The 24,557-nt window shown below is 36.1% G+C and overlaps 1 protein-coding gene across 10 annotated transcripts in view; it reads left to right on the top strand.

Annotated features, from left to right (window-relative positions):
* Nucleotides 1–24,557, top strand: part of LOC117408719 (ELAV-like protein 2) — an 85,943-nt gene that overhangs the window by 23,596 nt on the left and 37,790 nt on the right. For 4 of the 10 annotated variants that reach the window (XM_034013970.3, XM_059001620.1, XM_059001603.1 and 1 more), the window contains exons 2-3: nt 3,822–3,912; nt 13,403–13,643. In XM_034013970.3, the coding sequence (XP_033869861.1) occupies nt 3,841–3,912; nt 13,403–13,643 (313 nt within the window). In that variant the 5' untranslated portion in view covers nt 3,822–3,840. The remainder of the gene's footprint in view (nt 1–3,821; nt 3,913–13,402; nt 13,644–24,557) is intronic. The other 6 variants (XM_034013971.3, XM_059001611.1, XM_059001594.1 and 3 more) reach the window with 3 other exon arrangements.

Below are 24,557 nucleotides of genomic sequence, written 5' to 3'. Positions count from 1 at the left end.
TAACAGAAGTGGGTCAGATGAGGCAGAGGATGCACAGCACTGCAAATACTGCTGCATTGAGGTACATGTTCGTGCTGACAATAAATCAACATACTGAAATACGCGACGCATAAACTAAAACAAAGTTAACTGAGACACGCAATCAGTTTATGAAACTTTTACACGTTCTTTATTAAAGAGCGCAGAATGACACTGAGTTTCAGAACGCTGTGCTTTGCTAGACAGCCACTGGACAGTTTATTGCAGAGAGGTATGAATTGGTCGCTTTGTGCTAACACTGCCAATCTTAATCGTAAATATTTGACATAAAATGGTAATGCTTTGGTAAACTTACGGAACGCATTGATGGAAATGTTGAGTGATTTGACGCATCTCCCGATGGCTTGAACCACCTACACGAGTAGCTTCATTCACTCATCTCATTCATAAAAACTACACGAGTCCTGTTTCAGAAAATGGGCATATATTTAAATGTATTTTTATTGACGACTTGATTATATAAAATATTTAATGATGTACAAGACTAATTTATTTTAAACAAGTGAGCTCTACAACTCTTCTTGGATCGCTTGTCATAAACTGTCAAACGTGAATCGACTAATCATCCCTCTCTGATTGGACAGTTCAGTACAACTTATTGGTTGTTATTACGTTCTTAATACTGTCGTTTTTTTTTTTTAAATGCACGTCAATAGGGTTTCTCGTATTCCATCTTCCGAAGGTCTGCCTGTCACTTGGAACAGGAATGAAAGAACAGGGAGTGATTCAGACTCTGCCCAAGAAGCAGTGGGCAGACCGTGGTTCGCCCACAGGCGAAGCCTGAAAAATAAGTAATTTTAAATTTATTTTGGGCTTTGCCCATGACACGCATGGTATGTGTGTGTAATACTGTATTGAAAAACCAGAACCTAATTTTAAATACATTGACTCATTTTGACACTTGACACACAACCGATTTAATATTCTTATTGGGGGAGCAACATACAGAAATGCACAGAATGCGCTTGACGTGCACTCTGGTGTGTGTTGCGCGTTCACGGGAAACGCGCCCAATTTGGGAAATAAATCATAAATATCACTCTGATGCATTCCGCGCACCCCTCTTGATGATCCTCTATGTAAGTAGGTGTGTGTTTTATACTACGGGACTTTCTACACTGTATATCTGGATGTAGTAAAGGTAGTGTGTACAGAACTGGAATGCCACTTAAGCAGCAGAAATAGCTAGGGGAGGGAATGAAGAAGTTCACAGCTTTTCAAACATTCTGATATCGCAGTTATATGTAGTTCATTTGTTTTAATGTAGGCAAGGTGCAAAATTGGCTTTGCTAAAAGCTTGCTTCAAAGCCCAATCTCATACATCTCCCCAGGCTCCCTGTCTGGCAGAATGCTAGATTTATTTATTTTATTTATTTTTTGTTGTGCAAGTCAGCTTACTGACTCCATATAACCACTGGGAATGTGCAAAGTAAGGATCACTGAACATTTGGTAAGCTACCAACTCTTACGTGAACAAAAAAACATGCGAATGCCATGCATGATTTTCTTAGGTCAATAATTTGAGACTTTTTGTACAAGTTGCTCTGATAGTGTTGTTGACCCAGGCTTTTTTTTTTGGGGGGGGGGGGGGTTCAGGTATTGTAGCTTAAATGTGTAACTACTTAGTTTTACAATGACATTTAAGGGTGTTGTGATATATATATATTCTAAAGATTTATTCTATCACCAATATTTATATCTGTAATTTATTTTTATGTATGATTTTGCCCACTGAGAGACGCATGAACTGGAAAGAATGCAGAAAAACTACAATAGGAATGTCCAGTAGATGATAACCCTTTCACCTTTTGATATAGCCACAAAAAACAGATAATCAAATATCTGGGATCATTTTGGTTTTAGTCCGGTTATTGAAGAGGGAGGGGCAATTTTGCAAATTGTGCCACGCTGTTGTATTTTCAAAGAGCAGCAACATGACATATGTTGACGCATTTAAGAGATCACCACAAAGCACTTTTATAAAGAAGCAACATCGGTAAAGAAAGTATTTATTAAAAACAGTGTTAAGTAAGATATAATTACATGTAGTAATAATCCTAATGCGTTAAGTATTCCCTTTTAATTAGAAACAAAAAATATATATTTAGCTACATAGCTTAAGGAGGATAAACATTTTAACACAAGGATATATACAGTTATTTGTGGTGTGGACTCGAACAGGAACTTCAGTATATTTAAAGGCAGCTCCCTAAACTCTCGGCGCACCCCACACTCGCTATATTCTTATGTCTGTTTTATAATTTAACTTAATTTTAGTGTTCAAACATTTAATTTAATTCAACGTTTTAACGTTTTGTTGATGTACAGTCACCACAAACAGTTTGCATTTTAAAACCCCCTGGTTCCTGACTCCTAGCGCTGTTATGGTCCTAAAATCTGTCAACGCAGTTAAATTGCAATATACGAGAAACATTTTAAAAAGCTGTAAGTAGAGGCTCACCATAGCTAGTCTGTTCATTTATTTATTCATTTTCATGTGCTCAATTACTGATACTGGAGTAAAATTTAGGGCAGGCTGACGTAACCAGCTACATTTAGAAATGTTTAAACCAATAAGTGTAGCTATTTGATTTGGGAATAAGAAATTTAATATTCTTAAATCACTGTTATGAGAAACACCCAAACTAATCTGGTATAAAACAAAACCTTAGGTATGTATTTTAAATAAGGACTAATCTTGATTTTATGTTTTAGAAACTGTTATGTATTAGTGTTTTGTAAATCTGTTATTGGGCATCTTATTTTTTCAAAGGTTTACAATGTTGTAAAACACATTTTAGCTTATTAAATAGTTAACATTTTAAATCTAGGAATTTTTTTGTAGTTCTTTGTAAAATATCGTGCTGTATCGCAATTGTCTTGAGAATACCCCACCAAATCTTGATAATTTCAGATCTCGACATCCCTAAATGTCTTCCTTCGGTAATGTGTTCCGAACCTTTGAAGGTCAAAATGTACACTTCATTACAGCCCTATGATAGACAAATGCTTAAGTGCATAGAGGTGTTGTATTAACACTAGCAGAATACGGTAACCCCAGTTTAGTTTATAAATAGGATGCATCTCTAGTAGTGTTACAAAATTTTAAAGGAGTGCTAACCAAGGTCTTAATCGATTCTGTAACTACTAATTAAAACTAGCTATATCTTTTCTTACTAGCTTTGGTTCTCTGTTTGTATATTATGCTTCAGTTAGGAAATATGCAGATATTTCAATGAAAATGAAGTTACGGATTCCTGATACCTAACTACTTTGTATAGTAGTTTTAGCTCGCCAGTAGGGTTCAAGCACATGTGACGGGCAGACCTTATTCAAAGGTACCAGGATGCAGTTTCTTTAGGGTTGAACTGTATTAAATATTTAGATAGCCTGAATTTATTTATTTTTTTTAAATCTGTGGCTAAGTTTAGGAAAGTGAACAATAAATTCTGTCTGCAGTGTAACTCGATTACTCTTTGAAATGTAAACCATTTCAAAGATTAATATTAAATAGTGAATTATTGGCATGCATAAACAATGTACCTCCTTAATATTTTTTATGTTAGCTGGTTCTATAAAACCTTCTCTAAGAAGATTGCTTTTAACTTTTTTTTTATGTGTTATTTTACATGCTGTATTTAATGTGGAAGTACTGAATTGGAATTGCCTTGTATTGAGTTAGCCAAACTGCATGGACGTGCTGTGAATATAATTACTGTAAATTTGATTGTTGCATTATTTTGTCAATCTAACATACGGTACTTTTTGTGTCCATATTGCAGACAGCAACTCCAAACTAACATGGCAGTCAGACTGTGTGATGTGGCCTCTCTGCTTAGAAGTGGTTCGTGGGCAGCAGAGCCTTGGACTGGGGTCTGTGGGATTTTTCTTAAATTCTCCTAGGCTCATTTTAGATCATAACTGAATAAGAATTCAGGCCATACTGAACATTTTTTATATTTAAGTGTGTGATTTGAATCAAAACAATAAACAAAATGACTGCATCATTGCCATTACCAGCATATACATGAACACTTACTCATCTTACATTTGATATGTAAATGAAGAGTTTGTTTAAACTAATGATGGGGCAACAAATCAATATGGCGTCCAATAAAGAAATTGCATCGGGGTGCCAAAATGGTGCCTTATTAATATTAATGCATTATATTTTTTATTGGTGTAGTGTTGGTATTCTATACAGTTATGTATAGCTTTCAATGTTTGAGAAGGTTGTTACTAGGGAAGGGGCACCAATAGCGATATTTTGATATCGTTCGATATAGATAATTTCCCTATTGTGGGATTAAAAGAATTCATGTACGCTTGCAGACATATTTTTATATTGATATACAGCAGACCCTATACATACCAGTCATGGTCAGTCTCGTAGCGAAACTCCAAACGCTAAAGTATTTAACCATTTTATATGCTGCTTGCACCAAGTGATGTCACATTTCAGGATACCGGTATCCTCAATTTCCAGCGAATGAGCAGTTTATTTGAAGTCCTGTTATACATCTTTTCCTTTGCTGTATTGAACGGTTTTAAAATAGTTGGTTTTTATTTATTTTCTTTAATTGAGAGAAGATGAATTGTAGTCCAGGCACAACTACAAAGTCATTTAAACTTTGACAAGAAGGAAAATGCAGTGATCACTGCTATGTCCCTTATGCTCGGCTTCAGCACGCTACAATTTAATAAGTTTTCATTTCCCGTGCATGAGCTGAGAAATTTGGCTGAAATATTCGAAGACATAATAAATTCACGGAAACGAAACTGTGTGTGTGATTTTATAATTATATATATATATATATATATATATATATATATATATATATATAAAATTAAATAAAATAAATAAATACATTTATTTAGTGGTTCAATCGGCACCCTTATCGTATTGGATAATTGTACAGGCATTTATCAGTGATAATCGATGCATTGACGTTTCTTTTTTCAAAAAAATAACACATTTGTGTTTAAGATCCAATAAGTAAAAACACTGTTGTTCATAATAGGTAAATAAAAAGGGACAACTTGTATTCAAATTCGAGCCCTTCAGATTATATAAAAAAAGAAATACAAAGGATTTGTGTTTAACAACTGAAAAGAATATGCATGCGTTCACATCTGATGTCCCTGCAACATTGCAATAATACAAATACATATTTTAACAGAAATAATTTTTATCTGAACTATGGTTGTTCATTACTGTTAACATTTTATGTCCAAAAGTAACATTTGAATTAATAGCACAGATCCTGACTGACTAATCTGTAGATTTAAGATTTAAAAAAAAAAAAAATACACATTGCCTTAATTTAAATCAAGAAAATGAATATAATAGGCCCACTTCTGATTTGGTTTGTCCAACGCATATGTAGAGGCCTGAAGTGTGTATCCTAGCAACACGCTAATCTACCGACCTAGCACTAAAAGAAGCACACAAGGTTTTAATGCAAACTGGCAACAGGAGACTTCAATCTGGGTTCTAATTTAATACATTGATTCACCAATATGTATCGAAGCTCTGGAGATTAAGGACAGATGATCAAATATCGATGCATTGAGTTAATTGTTGCACCCATAGTGTGTATGTACACACAATTATGATGACTTATTATGAAACAATTGTCACAAATCAATTGCGTATAACAGTTAGTGCTTAAACAGTTTTGTGATAAGAAAATGGTTTATTGCATATTACATGTATTAGTAGAAACATTAGACCTAATACTTAACTAACGATAACGATAACAAAAACAGAACTGGAACTCTGAACTTTACATCCTACTCTTAAACTATGCGGCTTTTCATTCTTCAAAGATCTGAAACAGCAGGCCCTTGTGCTGATTTCTGCTGTCACCTTATCTTTTTGACACTACAAACACATAGCAGGACAAATAATTGCACTAATGTAATTGTAATTTATAATGACACACAAAGAGTATATGCTAACTGAATGTTTAATGGAGCAATGCAAAAGTAAAATGGGTCCATCGTAATACTTTGTGCTGGGATGAACACAGGATTTTCATATTCAGATATTTGCTTATAATTTTAAATATTCGTTTGTATATTCGTTAGATTTTCAAAAAGCCCTTGCAGGCGTGTGACCCCCGTGTGCCTTTATTTTGCAGCAAGACCTTACAATACACAACACGTTTTTTAAAATAGAAAATTCCCAGGAGTAAAGAATAAGTTGTGTAGGACTTACTTTACCCCAGTGAATTAACTACAAAACAAAGGATGCCCAATAGCAGTTCAAGGTAAACATTGTTTTATTTATTCCCAAAATAAATAGTACATAAAGTTGGCACTATTTTATGTTTCTTTTGTTTCATTCCTTGCCGTTGCTGTTTCTTCACAGTAAACAGTGGCCATAGACATGTTTTCATAAAGTAACATGAGGTTTACTTGTGCCTTTTTGTAGCTGAACAAGCAAGCAAACAAACTGAAATTTAACTTTTAAACACTTCAAATAAAACAAACGTGGAAATGGCATTGTAAAGTTAAGGGGGGGGGGGGGGGGAGAAACAGTCACAACAAATATATATACAATCCTATATAAAAATCACTATCACTAATCAAACACACTACACAGGAAGTTGGGTACTATTTAAGCAAGGCATTTCAGAATGACATAGTTGCCTTTTTCTGTCCCATGAGATTCTGACTTGCTGTAAAGCAGCACAAAGTCTTTTCGTGATGGTTAATAAATGCAAATATTCGTCCGGATATTTTGTCCCAGCACTAAATGCTTTTGCATAAAATTTAACTCAAGTAGGGATGAAACAATTTTACGATAGTTTGATATATATATATATGAATATTCGTGAATCGTATCGTGAACATTTTTAAATTGTTCGATAAATCATATAAAACGAGTTACATACTCAACATGGCTGGAAGCAGAACAGATGCTTTTCTCTCCAAATAAGAGTAAAATCATCGGTGTGTACTAGGGCTGCTACGATTTAAATCAAATACATTTTTTCCATTGATTCCACTCCTCATTTCATATACATAGATTATAAACACTGGATAATCGATTCAATAATTAAATATTTGTAACGAGCATAATTAATGACGTTCTTTAAGTTAATCTGCGAAACTGCACCGAACGCCCTGCCCTGCTAGGTACAAGCAGTGGGGTTGCTTTTTTTTTTTTCCTTCTGCTCGGGTTAACTAGCAGCTGATTTGCTGGTCCCATCCTACCAGCAAATCGGATTTGAAAATGCTTTAAGTACGCCCCTCTATTCACTGTGTAAACAAAACAAAAAAGTGCACCACCTTGTATCCAGAGCTGGGCGACAGGCTTGTATTCCTGACAAACAGCCTGTAAGTAAATTGTGCACATTGAAGAAAGCTGACTGTATATAGTTTGCTCTGCTTTTTTTCCTCTTTCTCTTGATGCTACCAAGGCGTAATTACCCCTCGCATTCAATTGTTGTGCTCAAGCTTTTACTGAACTGCAATGATATTAAAATAACGCCACCCATCGATATTAAAACAATTTATATTTTATGTAACCAATTAATCGATTGCTATTTTGAGGCTTAACTGACAGCCCTATTGTGTACTTTCACTACAAAAATATATACCGGGGAAATACCATACAAATACATCCAATCCGCAGAATGTGGCAAAGGCATGCCCTTGAGTACCACCTGGTGGAGTTAAGATGTCCGCAGTCAACAAGCAAGTTCTCTTTTAATAGCGTACTTTTTTTTTTTCCCCAGTGCGGCGCCTTCCCTGTACTGTCCTGCATTCCACCCTCAATTATATATAATTTCAATACGTTCATTAAAATATACACTTTATGGCTATTATGCCACCAGAAAAACAGGCTACCTCTGGTAAAGTTGACAACAGTAATGAAATGTGTTTTCTTAAATTTATAAATGAAATAACACAAAAAGGAGTATGCATAACATCCTGCCCATACTGCTCAATTCCATATTCCCAAGCTGTATAGTACAAAATTTGTTTTGCAGACTATTTGAAAAATAGATAATAGTTAGCAGTATATGTGTATAAAGCAAGTACTTTAAATGTATTGAAAGAAATACAGATGCTTCATATTTTGTAATTATGTACTGTTTCTAAGTACTTTTAAATAAATATGTAAATAAAGCATAAGGAGAAAAGGTTGCAATCCCATTTTGACAGATGTAAAGGTATAATTTTTTTGCAGCTATTAATGATGAAAATATAAGGACAATTTCATTAAGTATTCCACCTGTGTGCTAGTATTTTTTTCATTCTTGCTAGAATCTTGCTCTTTAAAGTCTGTAGCTTTCTTGTGTTGACCCTATCCCACAGAGAAAAAAGACAGAACTTACTTTTAACTGAATAAAAAGAAAAAAAACAATTGGAAAAATAACCAGTACTATCATGATAATCGGTGCATCGTGAAATAGTGGGCTCAACTATTCATATCGTGGCACTGTACTATCGTTTCATCCCTACTCTCAAGGCAAAAAAATAAGACAAATACCAGTGGTAGTAACAACAAACACAGAACTTGCACTCACTGGAAATTGCTTATTCTATTAGTAACTTATTCCAAGCACTGTTAGCATGCTGTATAAGCACCATTAGCCATGCGTTTCGCATTATTTTGAGATGTACATGCGTCAGCGGTTCATTACTTGCGCTATTAATGTGTTTAAAATATGAACTTTTGGTATTTAGAAATTATGTACTTTTTTTTTTAAAGCATCAAATCACATCTCAAAATAATGCAAACTGCAGCATGACGCTGAACTTAATACTTTGATATGTTGAGGCACCATTTATATGAAGAGAAGCTGAAGTTTCAATTAAGTTTCAATTGGCTAGAAAGTCTGTGCACCGTGAAGTATAGAAATATTTCGGTTTTGAAGTGGCTGATTAAATAGTAAAACGATATACCAAGACCTTGTTTTTCTCCATGGATATGGTGAAGCAAAGCACCAGTTATTGCTTATCCTATGTAAATATCAGTTGATGTCTATTTTTTATATTGCAATTGCATTATTATAGTTCTATGTTTTTGGAAGATTTCAATATTGTAGCTCGAAATACGTGCACAATATCAATACACTATATTGATAATTTTCATATCATTGCCCACCCCTAGTTATTAAATGTTTGAAACATCAGCACTTTTTTTTTTGAAGGGGGAGGCAAAGAAATGGGAACATTGGTGCCTATTCACTGATTCGTCTACAATGTAGTATATTCACATTAGGAATCTATTCAGAACAGATGGTTCTCGAGATCGGAAATGCTGTAATTTACCAGCACATAGGCTACCACAGCTGTTCACTTGAATGTTGGCTGAGTATCATTTCTGCCACCTGGACTAGAAAGTAAATGTGCAATTAAGTTTTTTGATTGTTCTCTTTCCCTGATCCTGCTAATTTCCAAAAAAGAACAGTTTGTTAAACAGTTTTTGATGTCTGCTTTACTATGCTATCTAAACGGCACCCCTGCCAGCATTTAACATTTGGTGCTTTTCTATCCTTAAACTGCAGAGTACATACTTTTAATTTTGGTTATTGTGCTGTTTGCTGGAATTGTCTGACATACTAATGTAGGGCTGCAACAAAAGGTAATTTGACCTTTTCGAAGGTTTGGAACACATTACCGAAGGAAGGTTCGAACCTTTGATGGTACTAATTTGCATAGTTTACTGGTGATGTCACAATTGCTACTTGTTTATTTTAAAATCCTATTTTACAGGTAAGCCATATAAATGGAATAAAACATATTCATATGTAGTTTAAAAATGTTAGAACAGTAACAGTGCTCAGTTTTTTCAAAATTTAAATTTGTCGGTGTAATATTTTGTATGTTTCAACCATTCTACCACAGCACTTCTCTTACAATGTATTGTACACTAGGTATTCAGTACATATTTTACTGAAGCACTACAACCGCTATAGGTACCTCTCAGTGCTTTTGGCATAATATAACCTGCTTCATACATGACAGCGGTGCCATATAGAGTTGCTACATATAACGATTTGGTAGTGGATTTTAATACAACTTTTGTTCAAGTAATATGCATTATATTATTATTATTATTATTATTATTATTATTATTATTATTATTATTATTATTAATTATTTCTTAGCAGACACCCTTATCCAGGGCGACTTACCACTACTCCACACTGCTGCCCACACTTATACAAATCAAAAGATTGAATTTTGCATGCAAGTGACATTTTAATGTGTGATTTTTATAGTATTCACACAAAGGATTTCTGTTAACAGAAAAAAAAGTGCGTGAATGGCGTCAACTTTTGAAGGTTTAAAACAATCTTCGAATCCCTGGCTAGCGAACGAACCTTCTAATACAGCCCTATACTAATGTCTTTGTTTAATGTGCCACTGTTGTAAACACCTCTTAATGTTAACCCTTTTATATGAGAAGTGCAGCATATATTACATTTGCGTCAATGTATGTAAGCTACAGTGGAACAATAGTCTATACATGTATGCGTAGGGGTTTTTTAATATGAGTTGTTCCAGGACAGTTCTGTAAAATGTACGTGGTAGATCGAAAAGACATAAAAGAAAATAGTTGACACTAATTGCATGTTTTCAAACTGTAGTTCTGATCACTTTAGGGAAGATTTAATACTGTTGTGTAAACATTTAGCTTGAAATTAAGTAGGGCTGCAATGAAGGGTACATTTTGACCTTTGAAGGTTTGAACCTTCGATGGTACTAATTTGCATAATTTATTGGTGATGTCACCATAGCTATTTGTTTATTTGATTGAAAATCCTATTTTACATCCATGGAATACAACTCGCATGCAGTTTTAAAAACCCGTTATACAGAACAGTAATCCATGTTTTTATGATTAATACATGTTTATTTACACATAATTGAGCCTGCTTGTGATCTATCAAGTCAAGTGACCCCAGAGATTGGTTATGACTCCATGATACGAGTCGCTTGCACAGGTTTGCATTCAACTTTTTTTTGGTTGTCTGGGCATTTAACAAAAATCCCAAACGGCAGAGGGCTTTCTAGACATTTCTTTCAATACAGCTTACGCTTTGCTGTTGATGGCGAATTTAAGAAATTAAAGGTTTGGCTCTGGATAACACGAGCTGGAGTGGGGTGGGGCGGACGGTGCTCAGTTTTCGAAATTTAAAATTTAGTGTCAGCCTTTGATGGTACTAATTTGCATAGTTTACTGGTGATGTCACAATTGCTACTTGTTTATTTTAAAATCCTATTTTACAGGTAAGCCATATAAATGGAATAAAACATTCATATGTAGTTTAAAAATGTTAGAACAGTAATCATGGCTTTATTTAAAATACATGTTTATTTACACGTAATTTGATGCTGCTTGCGAGTAAGCTTGCATTGCAGCAGCACGAACTGCTGCGGACTTAGGCAAAACATACTGCGTTTAACGGTCACCATTCCTAGCAGGTTATCTGTCAGTCACATTTTACGACTATGACGACAACAATGAAGATGATGAACTTACGACTGTAAAGTGACCCCAGAGATTGGATGTGCCTCTAATATATCAGTCGCTTGCACAGTTTGTATTCAACTTTTTTTTTTGGTTCTATTACAGCTTTGTAAGTACAATCTACGCAGAAAACATGCTTTTCAGCTGTACCAGTGCATTTGCCACAGACTTGCCTTTTCACAATGGGCGCAGACATCAAATTCTGCTTTTATTGCATTTAGCAACCTGGCATGTCTTTTATTTCATGTGCCAGTGGGCGCAGTGCTGGCTGAAGGTTGAGGGGCATTTGCCAGCCGGCTTGTGTCTCTTATCAAAATGTTTGCTGTAGCTCCAGGGCTAGGTGCAAAATGATGTCCCTCCGAATGATTTAAAATGCAATAGTCTCTGCCTTTTGTTTAGCATCAGTCCCGATGGTCACTGATCTGTGCAGAGCTTAGAATACGCACATTTTATTTTTTGCACCATCACTCAGGGTGGCAGTTGTTCTACCTGAGAAATGTAGTGTAAATAATATGTGATGTGTAGAATGATTTTCTTTCACAATGACTTTGATTTTATTACAAAGCCCAGACTAAATTGTCGGCTATATTGTATTGATTTCAATATGCCACATAAACTGTGGGTCTGATGGTTGAAGAAGCAAGTGCTTATAACTTATTCATTTTTATGATTCTGCAGCTGAAACACCGTATGGGTATTTAATTCAAATATTTAGTAACACTTAAGAATTGACATGCACGAGATATTCACATACACAGAGATATTTAAATCTGAATTGCAAAAGCCGTTCAAAAACCGGCTATGGCGGTGCTAGTCTTTAAAGAAAATAATTGATTGGCTGTAATGCAGCAAAAAGCTTAATAATAATAATAATAATAATAATAATAATAATAATAATTATTATTTAGCAGACGCCCTTATCCAGGGCGACTTAGTCGTAAACAAATACATTTCAAGAATCAGAGTACAAATATTAATACAATTTAAGAGCAAGATCAAATACAATGAGAACAAAATTAAACAAAAAAAAAAAAGTGAAAAGGTGAACGTATCAAGCTTAAAGTTTTCTTTGAACTCCAATAAACCAACTTTGTCTTGCCAGTGAAATCGTAGTGTGCCTAAAATCGTAGTGTGCCTAGTTTTATCAACAGGAACTTTTATTTATTTTTTTGGTCTGTTGCATGTTTAGCAGCTGCAACTAACCCGGATGTAATGGATTTGGTTACATTGTTTACCGTTGGGAGTTTAAGGATGATTTAATTGCGCAGTAGATTCCTTAGAGCCATTGGCTGCTAAGGCAAAACATTTGTCTAGAGCCCCGAGAAGGTTGCTGGCAGCAGATTCATTAGTTATCTGGCAGACGGGGCTAGTTTATTTGGCCTGGTGCCTGCGCTCTTGAGTTTTCAATGAGCTTGTGTGTATTGCCACATCTTTGGCCCTGGCAGCCTGCATATTAGTACCCTAAACTGTCTCCATGACTCGCTTGAACACTGCATTTTAATAAGGATTTCCTTAAATGTTTCAAACAGGGAAATATTACTAACCCGACTTAAAACTTTAACCATAAGATCTAAAGGTATATTTTGACCAACTGCTGCAATATCCCTTTACCTGATTGTGCATGTTTTACGAGTGAGAACCAGTGCTTTATTTTAATTAGGCCTAGTAGGAGTTACACTTTTTATCAATACATTTGGTCCAGATCTTTCTGAACTACTGTTTTTCCTGATATTCTAGCAATATGTTACTGGGGAGATATTTTAATTGTAGCTTTTAATGTAGTGTAGAGCACCAACATCTTTATTGTAGGAATTACAAGACATCTGGCATTACACTGTAAGTCTGACTAATTATTTTTTTTGTTTTTAGCAGGTGATTGCTGCCATGGAAACACAGCTGTCCAATGGACCCAGCTGCAACACAACCAATGGTCCCAGTGCCATCACAAATAACTGCTCATCACCAGTGGAATCGGGAAGCATAGAGGACAGTAAAACTAACTTGATAGTCAACTACCTGCCTCAAAACATGACACAGGAGGAACTGAAGAGCTTGTTTGGGAGCATTGGTGAAATCGAGTCATGTAAACTAGTACGAGACAAAATAACAGGTACTTTTTCATTTGGGTTTATCTTTGTGTGGCTTTCATCTTGTATTTCTTAGCTTTCTGGCACATTTGTAATCCTTAACACTGTTTCTCTACTTTGTAAATGTATTTACACATGTGTTCTAAATACAAGGGGGATGTGGTCTTTTGACAGATTTGTCTAGGGATACCTTTTTGCCTGCTATGTATTTAACCCCACTTCGGCGGCAATAATTGAGCTTGCTCAGAAGGTACCCTACAAACACACAACTGGGATGGTTAAACTATTTATTGAAAAAGTCCTAAGCATGTTTTTAAATGGTTATTTAAAATAAATACTGTGCTCTCCACAGTAAATGGCCTTATAGTGAAAACAGGTGGTAATAAGTAGAGCTGTAAAGAATGCAATAATCCAAATAGTGCTGCAAACTTATGTATTATACATAGGACTTCCTGTTTTATTTTCATTGTATGCTTATTTTTAGGTATTTGAGTTTTTTATGCAACTTTTTTTTTTTCTGGGGCTTTTGCTTTTTGTATACTGTGTGAAATTTATTTGATTACTTTTTTTTTCCTGTCACTATGTATAGTAACTTGACAGTACCTTTTTCTTTGCTGTCTACCACAACAAAATCCTTGTGGTTACAGGCAATACCTGTTTTTGTGTGTAGGTATTTTTGTACATTTTTGACAATTTTTTGCAATTCTGTTACATTCCACAAGCGTGTGTATAGTACCTATAGTACTGTAATAAGCGTTCAATCTTGCGAGCAAGAACATCTTGTGTTAAATCTCACAAGCTTGTTACAATCCTTCAATAGAAATGTAGTTTGGGTGGGTTTTAAGTATTCAGAACGAATCAATGCGAGATACAAGTCAGGAAGGAGGGACATTTGCCCAACTGCATTGGGCAATTACTGTTTTTATGTTCATTTTATTTAATGGGGAAAGGGGTGAAGTCAACGTGGATTGAGTAACCACTTTTAAATGTTTTTCTGGTGTAAATTGGAGATGTACAGATTTCATTTTTTTTATCAGGATTATCGGTTAAAACCGAAAATCTGAAGCCCTAATTATACATATTGGAAAGATTGGAAATTGACTACATAGGTCTAAACAAAATGAATCTGTTGGCCTGAATCAATTTTTGAAATGGTACAGCTTTTATACATATACAGTGGTTTGCAGAATTATTCATCACCCCCCTGCAAAGTTTTCACATTTTGTTGGCACCTGAGCGTAGTCCACGAAACTTTCAAATTAGACTTTACATGTAGAATCTACACAAACTACTCCACGTTTTGATAGTTTTAAAAAAAATGCCTATAGAATATAAATACGTAAGATTTACAGAGAAACACAGATTAATCTCAGTTGCATAAGTATTCAACCGCTTTGCTACTGCAGCCCTAAATCCGCTCCAGTGCAAATGATTTGTTTGAAAGGTCACAATTAGTGAAATGGTTTTAGCCTGTGTGTAGTCAAAGTGGTTTAACTTGTAGATAATTTCCCTCAGGTATATAAAGACTTTCAAGCTGCAACTCGCATAGTGATCCAACAAAGCAACCATGAAGACCAAGGAGCTTTTGAAACAAGTCAGGGATAAAGTGGTAGAGAGGCACAGAGCAGGAGAAGGGTACAAGAAAATTTCAAAGGTGCTGATTATCCATCTCAGCACAGTGAAGTCCTTCATTAACCCTCTGCAGTCCATTTAAGTGCGTGTCAGGCGCGTCAGGTCCAATTTATTTTCACACGCGCAGTTAATTTTAGATGCGCTGTTTAAAAGTATTTTTTTCCAGTGTCAAACAGGTTTAAAAGGCCCTGCATCTCAACAAAGCACTCACTAGGCATCTCCAGCCCCGCCCCACCCTTTCGTTCGCTATAGCTTTCACATATGCTAATAAATAAATAAGTCGTACATACCGATCAATCATCTCCTGATCACTTGTTTTATCACCAAACGCCTCTAATGAGATCCAAGTCATTATTTTAATACTATAACATCTGAAAAAAGCTCTGCAAATGTCCGTGATATTCTCTGAGCGCTGATGCAGTCACAGGCAGCTTGTTTCCTTATGGCTGCCCCTATCTGATCCCAGGGGCAAGTATGACTATATTCATGTTACGCCCTTGTTGTTTTTTTTTTTTGTTTGTTTTTTCTCGGCTTGTTTCGGCTCCTGTCGCTCCCACTCGGCCATTGAATGGTTTTCTCTGCTTTTTCCGGAGGAAAAAAAAACTAGAAACACGTTTTTTGCGTCTTTTTTGATGATGACATTGGACCGGATAGGAATAATTACAATGTCGGACCAGGGCCGACATAGGACCGCTAAGGGTTAAGAAGTGGAAGATGCACCTTACCACCCAGACACTACCCAGATCAGGTTGCCCTCCCAAACTGAGCAGCCGGGCAAGCAGGAAACAGGTTTGGGATGTGAAGCCAACAATGACCTTGAGAGATCTGCTAAGTTCTGTGTCTGAGATGGGAGTCAGTGTTCACACATCAACAGTAAGCCGGTCCCTACACAAAGCTGCCTGTATGGACGGGTGGCAAGAAAGAAGCCATTACTCAAAAAGCCTAATCTTTAAAGCATGTATGGAGTTTGCAAAAAAGCACGTAGATGATACAAAAAAGGTTTTGTGGTCAGATGAGACAAAAATTGAACTTTTCGGTCTAAATTCCAAGCGTTGTGTCTAGCGCAAGCCCAACACTGCACATCACCCAGTCACAGTGACCTGAAGCACAAAGCCAAAGCCACACTGGAGTGTTTGAACAAGAAGAGAATTAATGTTCTTGAGTGGCCCAGTCAAAGTGCCGACTTGAATCCAATCGAAAATTTATGCCGAGACTTGAAGATTGCAGTCCATCGACAATCCCCAACAAACTTATCATAACTGGAGCAATTTTCCTGTGAAGAATGGGCAAAAACGTCACCATCCTACTTTTGCAGAGCTAGTAGAGACCTCTCCAAAACGACTCACAGCAGTAATTGCTGCCAAAGGTGCTTCTACTAAGTGCTGACTTAAGGGGCTGAATACTTAAGCAACCGGTAAATTTAATTTTGTACATTTTCATTGCAAGTTTGTTTGAAAAACTGTGACATTATTTGTAGGGGGTGAATACTTCTGCAAACAACTGTATCCCAGCTTCCCTGCAACTCAGGACACCTATTCTACAAATAAAAAGGAGCTACACATGGTAGCCTAAAGTATATGAAATTAGTAATGCACCGTTTCACCATTTCTAGATTTCCCACAGCTCTCCTTCAAATGTATTGTGTTATTTCTTAGCAGACACCCTTACAATTTTACTTAATTGTTATGATTGCAGTATGTGAAATATGCACAATGGGGTGTGTTTTTTTTTTTTTTTCTTTTTTTTTTTTTTGACCGGATATGTTCATTTTAAACATTCTGGGGTTTATTTGCACCCTTGTCGCTGAGGAAGGGTTAAGCTGCAGTGGCTGTAAAAAAATCTCTGGTAAAATTCATGTGTATTGACAAATAGTGTAGGCAGTTATCTGTTGATTTGCCATAGAAAGTAGTTATAGGTTTGTCATAGATTCTTCTGTTCATGGATGTCTTTTGACCTCCTTTTTTATGAGTTATGGAAGTCTTTCTACTTGCTTCAACTAAAAGAATCGGTAATCTCTAATCTGCTGGGAACAGCAACAAACTCAAATACAACACTTGAAAACATTTAATGTGTTTCTTTGCACATAAGGTTTGCAGGGCTGTATCGGTGTAATAAACCCAATTCCCTTGTAAAATAGATTACACATATTGCAGTACAGTTCAAGCACATCTGTGAAATCCTTTTCCAAAATGCATTCATGCAACCCCGCCCCCCCCCAGAATAAATGTATAAACAAAGCAACATTCTCCTGCATCGGTGTCCTGGGACTTGGACAAGTCTGTATAAAATAGGTAATTGTGTTTTACAGATGCATATTTTACCACAAAATGCATTCCCACATCAGAATCATTTTTATATCTGGAAGATATATATCCTGTGTTTTGGAATTTATTTAATTTTGGTGCTTCTAGACACAACTATTTATGTGAATCCAAGTTGCATTTGACAAATACATTTAAGGGGTGGCATTGCTCTGTGGAAACTTGCTTTTGTCTGACCTAAGGACAATTGCTATCACATTTAGAGTTTGCCTTCTAACCTTTTTAAAAGTAAAGTTTGATAGCTAAAATAAAAGGGCTGCTGCTAAGCTATTTCCCGCCGTGCCCGTTTTGTTAGTTAGAACGGGTGACTCAGTCAAATTGGTTACATGTTAAGTATCAACCAAACCAATAACTACCCCTGTAGGTGAAAATAATAATAAAAAAAGATCCTGCTTTTAAAGGGGCCGGTAATGGATAGGAACAAAAAAAAAGTTTGCAGCATTTGTTGTGTTTAGCCAAAGGTTAGGATTGACTTAAAATATAGTTCTATTGTACTAGTGTTCTGAGAAGTTAGTGAGGCAAAACCATTAGATTTTCTAGAGCAATATGCCCTAATTTTTTATATGCATATTTTAAAATTAAGGTTTTTTATAGTAGTACATACCCAGCAGCAAGACAGATTTTGACTTCTCCAACAAAACATTAAATTTGTTAAGTACTTATCACTAGCTTTTTTTTTTTTTTAAATCGGTTTGTTCTAAACCTATGTAAACACGGCTAGCTTCTACTTTTAAATAAATTGGTAGTCTATTGGAAAACCTGTGGCTTTTCTGTTCCCCTTTTATTCGATAACTTTCATTTTGGTGACGACTACTCTGGTGTAACACTGTTTGTTAGATGTATAAACTGGTTGTTAAAATTGCTAAGTCTGTTAGGTGAGCAGAACAACCTGAATAACAGAAGTAATATTGACAGGACCTTGTTTATATTGAATGGATTGCGAAATGTCATTGTTTTAGTTTAGTTAAGACCTAGACTAATTCTTCTTTTTTTTTTTTTAAATAAAAATAGTAATGGAGTCATTCAAAAGTTGTGGTTTCCTGATTTTAAGTTGTGTTTTTTGTAATTTGCATCAGTTTTGTTGAAAAAGCATCTGAGTTTTGTTGAAAAGAATACTCGTTCTCAAGCACATTTTTATGTTTTTACTTGATTTTTTAACTTTGCTATGACTTCTTTATTTTTGGATACTTGACTATCCAAGAATATTTTTGGCAATAACTGACAGAATTCCCAAAATAGCATTGAATAGTATCTTAGTAGTGCCCTGGTCTGAGGATTTGCCCAGGAAATATTACTTTTGGTTTGTGGCTTCACCAGTTTTTTCTAATGGTTTCATTCTTTTGCTTCTTGTCCTGAAGTTGTTAATGATTGGTAGCCAGGGGCTTGTCAAGTCTGCACAGCCTTTATATTGTGCATGAAAGTTTGATGGTGCTGGGACAAATATCCAAACAAACTTTGTTTTTTTTTGTTTTTTTTTTACATACCCCCAATGGAAATTTGATAATTTCTAGAAATGTATCAAACAAATTATAGGAAAAGTCTTGCTTTTGTGGGTGAGGAAAAAGTTACAAGAAACAGATGTCCTACAATTATATCTAGGGATGCACTGAATCCAAGTTTTTGAGATTCGGCCGAATACCGAATCCATCTCAAAAGATTCGGCCGAAAACCGAATCTACAAAAATTGTCAGGAAAACTGAAGGAAACTGTTGAATGAAAAGCAGACTGGCAGCTACTAACAAGGGACGCGCACAAGCTATAGTTTTTATAACCGAATGGAAATATATCCCTGAAATAAGATTTTAGTATGAAACTTGCACAATTGTACCGGTAGTCCCCTCCCGCCACAACAGAAACGTCAAAATACATAACCGTTTACTTCTCCTTAAGAAAGGAGAGCTGCATATTTTGGCATAACCCACTATTTTATTTTATGATATTTCAACCCGTGTCAACTGAACTGAGAGCTATGAGGAAAAAATTACCGTGAGCGACCTGAATCTCCCTGTGAAATACAACCCCCGTTGATTTAAATGCACTGTGTGTGTAACACATATCAAATGGGATACAAAATCGTTTTTAAATTAATAAAACACAGCAGTTCCCAAATGGTTAAGCTTGTATTGGCACATTGCAACAACGTAAATTGTCATTTTACTAAAGCATTTTTAACAACTTCTTGCACATCTGACAGTTGTAAAGTTACAAACTTACTTGCAGAGATTTATTTTTTTCTCTCTTCTCTAGAACACGTTTCACAGACAAAGCACAAGTCTTCAAGTCTGCCGTTACTATATATTACAAGTTTACTGCATAACTTTACTCCATGAAAAGTGTGCAGTGACTGTGCCGTGTTGCGGGTGGGGGGGGGGGGGGTATGTTTCCATTCAACAGCTACGTGACGTGTTTAGTGCATGCGCCACCAGTAATTTAGTGAGTTGAGAGCTGTGACCAGAGTTCATCAAACGTGTTCTTGTTCTTGAATACCTGTTATTAAATACAACAGTTATGTTCAATACCGGATTTGTGTCTTATTTAAAGAACTGCACACATTGGAGGGATGTATTAAAATGGGTGTGTGCTCAAAAAGTAGGTATTTGGGCCGAAACCAAATCCTGGATTCGGTGCATCCCTAATTTTATTTAAGCAAATTTTTAAAAAACAAAAATTATTTCAAAAGTATTCATACCCTGACAAGGAAAATGGTTAATAGCTAGTTGAGGCACCTTTAGCAATAATACCCTCTTTTAAATGATTAGGATATTTGTCTATCAGCTTCTGGTATGATTCTTTAGTGTGTGTGGGGGAGGTTGTGGTGGTTGTGTGTGTGGTTTTTTTTTTTTTTTTTGACCATTCAATGGAAAATTGTTCCAGTTCATTCAAATTCCTAGGACAACTTTGTGCAGAGCCTTCAACTCGTACCAAATATTCTCAATCGGATTTAGATCGGGTCTTTGACTAGGCCATTCCAGAACCTTGGTTTTTATTCTTCTTTAACCATTCTGAAGTAGATTTGGATCATTATGTTGGAATGTCCAGTTGCGCTTTTAAAACAAGTTTTGTAGTGGAGGGTTTCAGATGAGTGGCCAATATCTTTTGGTATGCTATGGAATTCATTTTACCATGTACTGGAACTAAATTTCCTGTGCCATTAGAGGAAAAACAGCCCCATTAGAATGATATTCCCATCTCCATGATTGACAGTAGGTATGGTGTTTTCTTTGTACGCCTCACTAGACTTTCTCCAAATGTAGTGACTATCAGCGTGACCAAATAGCTTTTGTTTGTTTCATCACTCCACAAAACCTTTGACCAGAACTCGTATCCATCATTCAAATGCAGTTTTGTAAACTTTAAACGTTTTCTTTGTCCTCATGTTTTCCCAAGAGTGGCTTTTTCCTTGGTCTGCGACTCATTGAGACCTTCACAATGCAATACTCGACCTATGGTTGAAATGGAAACTCCAGTTCCACTTGCAGCCAATTCACTTTTAATCTTTGGCAGTAAATCTCTGATTTGTTATTAACCTTCCTCACAATTCGTCCACTTGTTCTTGGTGAAATAAACGTTAGTAAAGTGTCCAATGTTTTTAATTTTGCTTAAGCGTTTAAACTTTGTCAGATGTGTAGGTCAAATATTAAGAAGCAGTGTCCAAGTAACGGCTTGCTTATTTATTTTTTATTTATTTTTTTGTAATATAAATTACTTCCAACCTTTTGTCATGTGGTATCATTGTCATTGGATATTCACCTCCCAATGTCCAGCATGCTTTTGGTCATGTGACTAGTCTGCTTCTACTGAAGCTGGATCTAGCGTGGAGGAGGTGGGGCCCAGACATGCAAGCGAAATGTTAGGAAATGCGATACCATTCAGGCTGAAAACATAACGCACTTGATTTTTATTGAGACGATCGCAAATGGCATGCAACCAATTTCAATTGTGAAGGATACTGGATTCAACTTCAATGTCTTTTGTTGAGCCAGACCACGGACCACAGAGCTATTGTTATAAGCTTTTCATAAACTCGTGTCTACTTTTTATAAAGCTTACGTTCCAAAGTACTGTAATCTATTTGGAATAAATATTTTAGTAACTACTGTAATATGTTAAACTTGCTTTAGGCTTGTTGCGACTGGTGTGGTGTTTTTTTTTCTTCTCTTGACGCTACCAAGGCGTAATTACCCCTCTCATTCAATTGTTGTGCTCAAGATTTTACTTAACTGCAGTGTTATTAAAATAACGCCACGGGAAGAGGAATGCACCGAAAATGTATGGTATGTGATATTTACTAGAACGATTTTATATTTTGTGTGCCCAATTGATTGTTTTGAGGCTTAACTGACAGCCCTAGTGACGTTATGAAGAGTAACTGTATTTAAATTAATAAAGATGAGTCTCTTTGGCATTTAAATTAGTTTTTTGTTTTTTGTTTTTTTTTTCCCCCCAAAAGCAAAACTTTTACGCAAAGATTTTTCCTAAAGTTCTTTTGTTTGAGAAATTTCTAGAAGTTACAATTTTCTGTTGGGGTATGTAAACTTTTTTAGTGTGTGTATTTTTTTTTTTATGACCATGATTTATTATGAAACAATCATCAAACATAAATAAATCAATTGTGTATAACACATTAGTGCTTAAACAGTTTTTTGATAAGTAAAACTACATTGTTTATTGGTGTGTGATTTAGATGTATTGGTAGAAGCGTTACACATACTTGTGGTAGTGCAATGAACAATAACAAAACGAGAACTGGAACTCTGAATTTTACACCCTACTCTTAAACTATGCGGTTCTAAAACAGTGGGCCCTTATGCGGATTTCTGTTGTCACCTTGTGTTTATTTGACACTACAAACACACAGCAGGAAAAATAATTGGATTAGTTTGGCGAATACTTTTATAAACTGACTGCTAATGTAATTGAGACACATACTGTATATGCGAACTGAAATGTTTTAATAGAGCAATGCTGAAACTAATTGCATGTTTTTTAAATAAATCTATTTTAAATGTAATAACTCCTTTTATAGTCGAAGAGATAGCCATGTTATTTGCATGCTGCATAAGCACCATTGGCCATCCGGTTTTGTAATATTTTGAGAGATGCACATGCTTCAGCGGTTCATTACTTCTGCTATTTAATATATTTCAGAGGTGAAATCTCAGCTGATTTTGGGGTTGTTCCTCTTACTCGGTCCCCCCCAGGGCTATTTGATGTGATAAATGCAGATCAGGGGGGGGGGGGTTCCCTGTGTGTGTGTGTGTGTGTGTTTATTTAATATATATATATATATATATATATATATATATATATATATATATATATATATATATATATATATATATATAATATATATGTGTGTGTGTACATTTGTGACTGAGGTTTTGTATTTTTTTATATACATAATGAAGAAATAAGGCAGTTTTTACATTCCACCCCGTTGGTGCTTGCAGACGGCTGTCTTGGCAAGTTGGTATTTCATTGGTCCACAAAAGTACTGTGAATTAAACACGGTGCAGTGCTACAGTTCACATTGGCAAATAGAATGGAAGGATGAACATATTGTCAGAACTTGAGAAAGAAAGAAGTTTAGGTGGGACTGATTTAGAAAGAAAAGTAGGTGTTCATTGAAAAGAAGAATGAAAAAGTAGAAGTGCCCACAGGAGAATGTTTTTGGAAAGTCGATGTACCGGGGAAAAGTGCTATGCACATTTTGTTCAGACTTAATACATTATGGATCAAGAGGATACAAGGCGGTGGAAAGCCACATTCTCTGCAGAAAACATGTAGATGGATTAAATTCTTCCGTCTACATGTTATTGCAGGGGTGGCCAGCCCTGGTCCTGGAGAGCCATCAAGCAGATTTTATAGGTAACCCTTAATCAGTTTCTAAAGACTTGAAACAATTTAATTGACTAGTTAAGCAGTAATTATTTCAATTTTAGTAATTTGTTCAATTAAGTATTTGAGATAATTTGGAACAAAAACCTGAACACCCTGCAGCTCTTTTGGACCAGAGCTGACCACTCCTGATTTAACTGATCAACAACTTGCATTCTTAAATAAATTTTATATGTAATATATATGAATTTACAGTGCATCTCCGCTTATTGAAAAACTAAGACTTGCATTGCAACTGAAAATAAGGAAGCCACAGATGCTTAAATGCAGTGGTAGTTGTGACAGTAAAATACTGTAATGTAATTAATACAAAGGCCATTACATGTAACACTGATAGTTTCTCAAGTATATTGTAGTAAAGCAGGGAGAGCAGATGATGCACCTGGGAAAGTAGCCCATGCAGGAAGCCGTCCTCACGGTCTTCCTTCTCCTCCGAAGAGTTGCCGTTCCAAGCGATCGTTGGACTCTGAGCAGATGGAGAAGCTCTGGGCAGCAGTTTCCCACCAAGGGATGTTAGGTGCCACCTGTCCTCTTGGGCTCCCAAGGGGCTACGAGCGTCGGAGGACGTGGAGTCAGACAGCACTTCCCCTGCAGTTAAGCTCTCCCAGTTGGCAGAGCTTCTACCACTGATCAAGGGCCACTGCAGTCTTGCAAGTGCCCTGGCCTAGAAAGGTGAGACAAGGCAGTCCATCTTTGACGAGCCTACCACCTCTCCCGTGTCCCACCCAGTGCACCCGGACTTTCTTTGAGATCTGGGTCTCCAGAGGTGATCCTTAAGCATGCCTATTCAGCCAGTGCATTCGCCGCACGATTGGGGAACTATAAGATTCTGGTAGCCTACCAGTCCTATTTGCTGCGGTCCCTCTCTGACAGCCACAGGCCCTCACTAGAACAACTGGATGAGCTGCGCCTGATTTAATAAAAACCTGCTCAGTGTGTCGAAGCTCAACGGGCAGGCTGTAGGTACGAATCTGGCTGCATTGGTAGTTGCATGCAGGCAGCTTTGGCTTTCCCAGGTGTTGGATTCCCCTATTACACCAGGGCATACCTTTCTGTCCCGCGGTGGAAGAGATGCTACAGCACTCT

Source organism: Acipenser ruthenus, chromosome 2 (assembly GCF_902713425.1).
Source record: "Acipenser ruthenus chromosome 2, fAciRut3.2 maternal haplotype, whole genome shotgun sequence".
NCBI classification, from domain to species: Eukaryota; Metazoa; Chordata; class Actinopteri; order Acipenseriformes; family Acipenseridae; genus Acipenser; species Acipenser ruthenus.
Note: the sequence above shows the minus strand (reverse complement) of the source record. Positions and strands in the feature narration are given on the sequence as shown.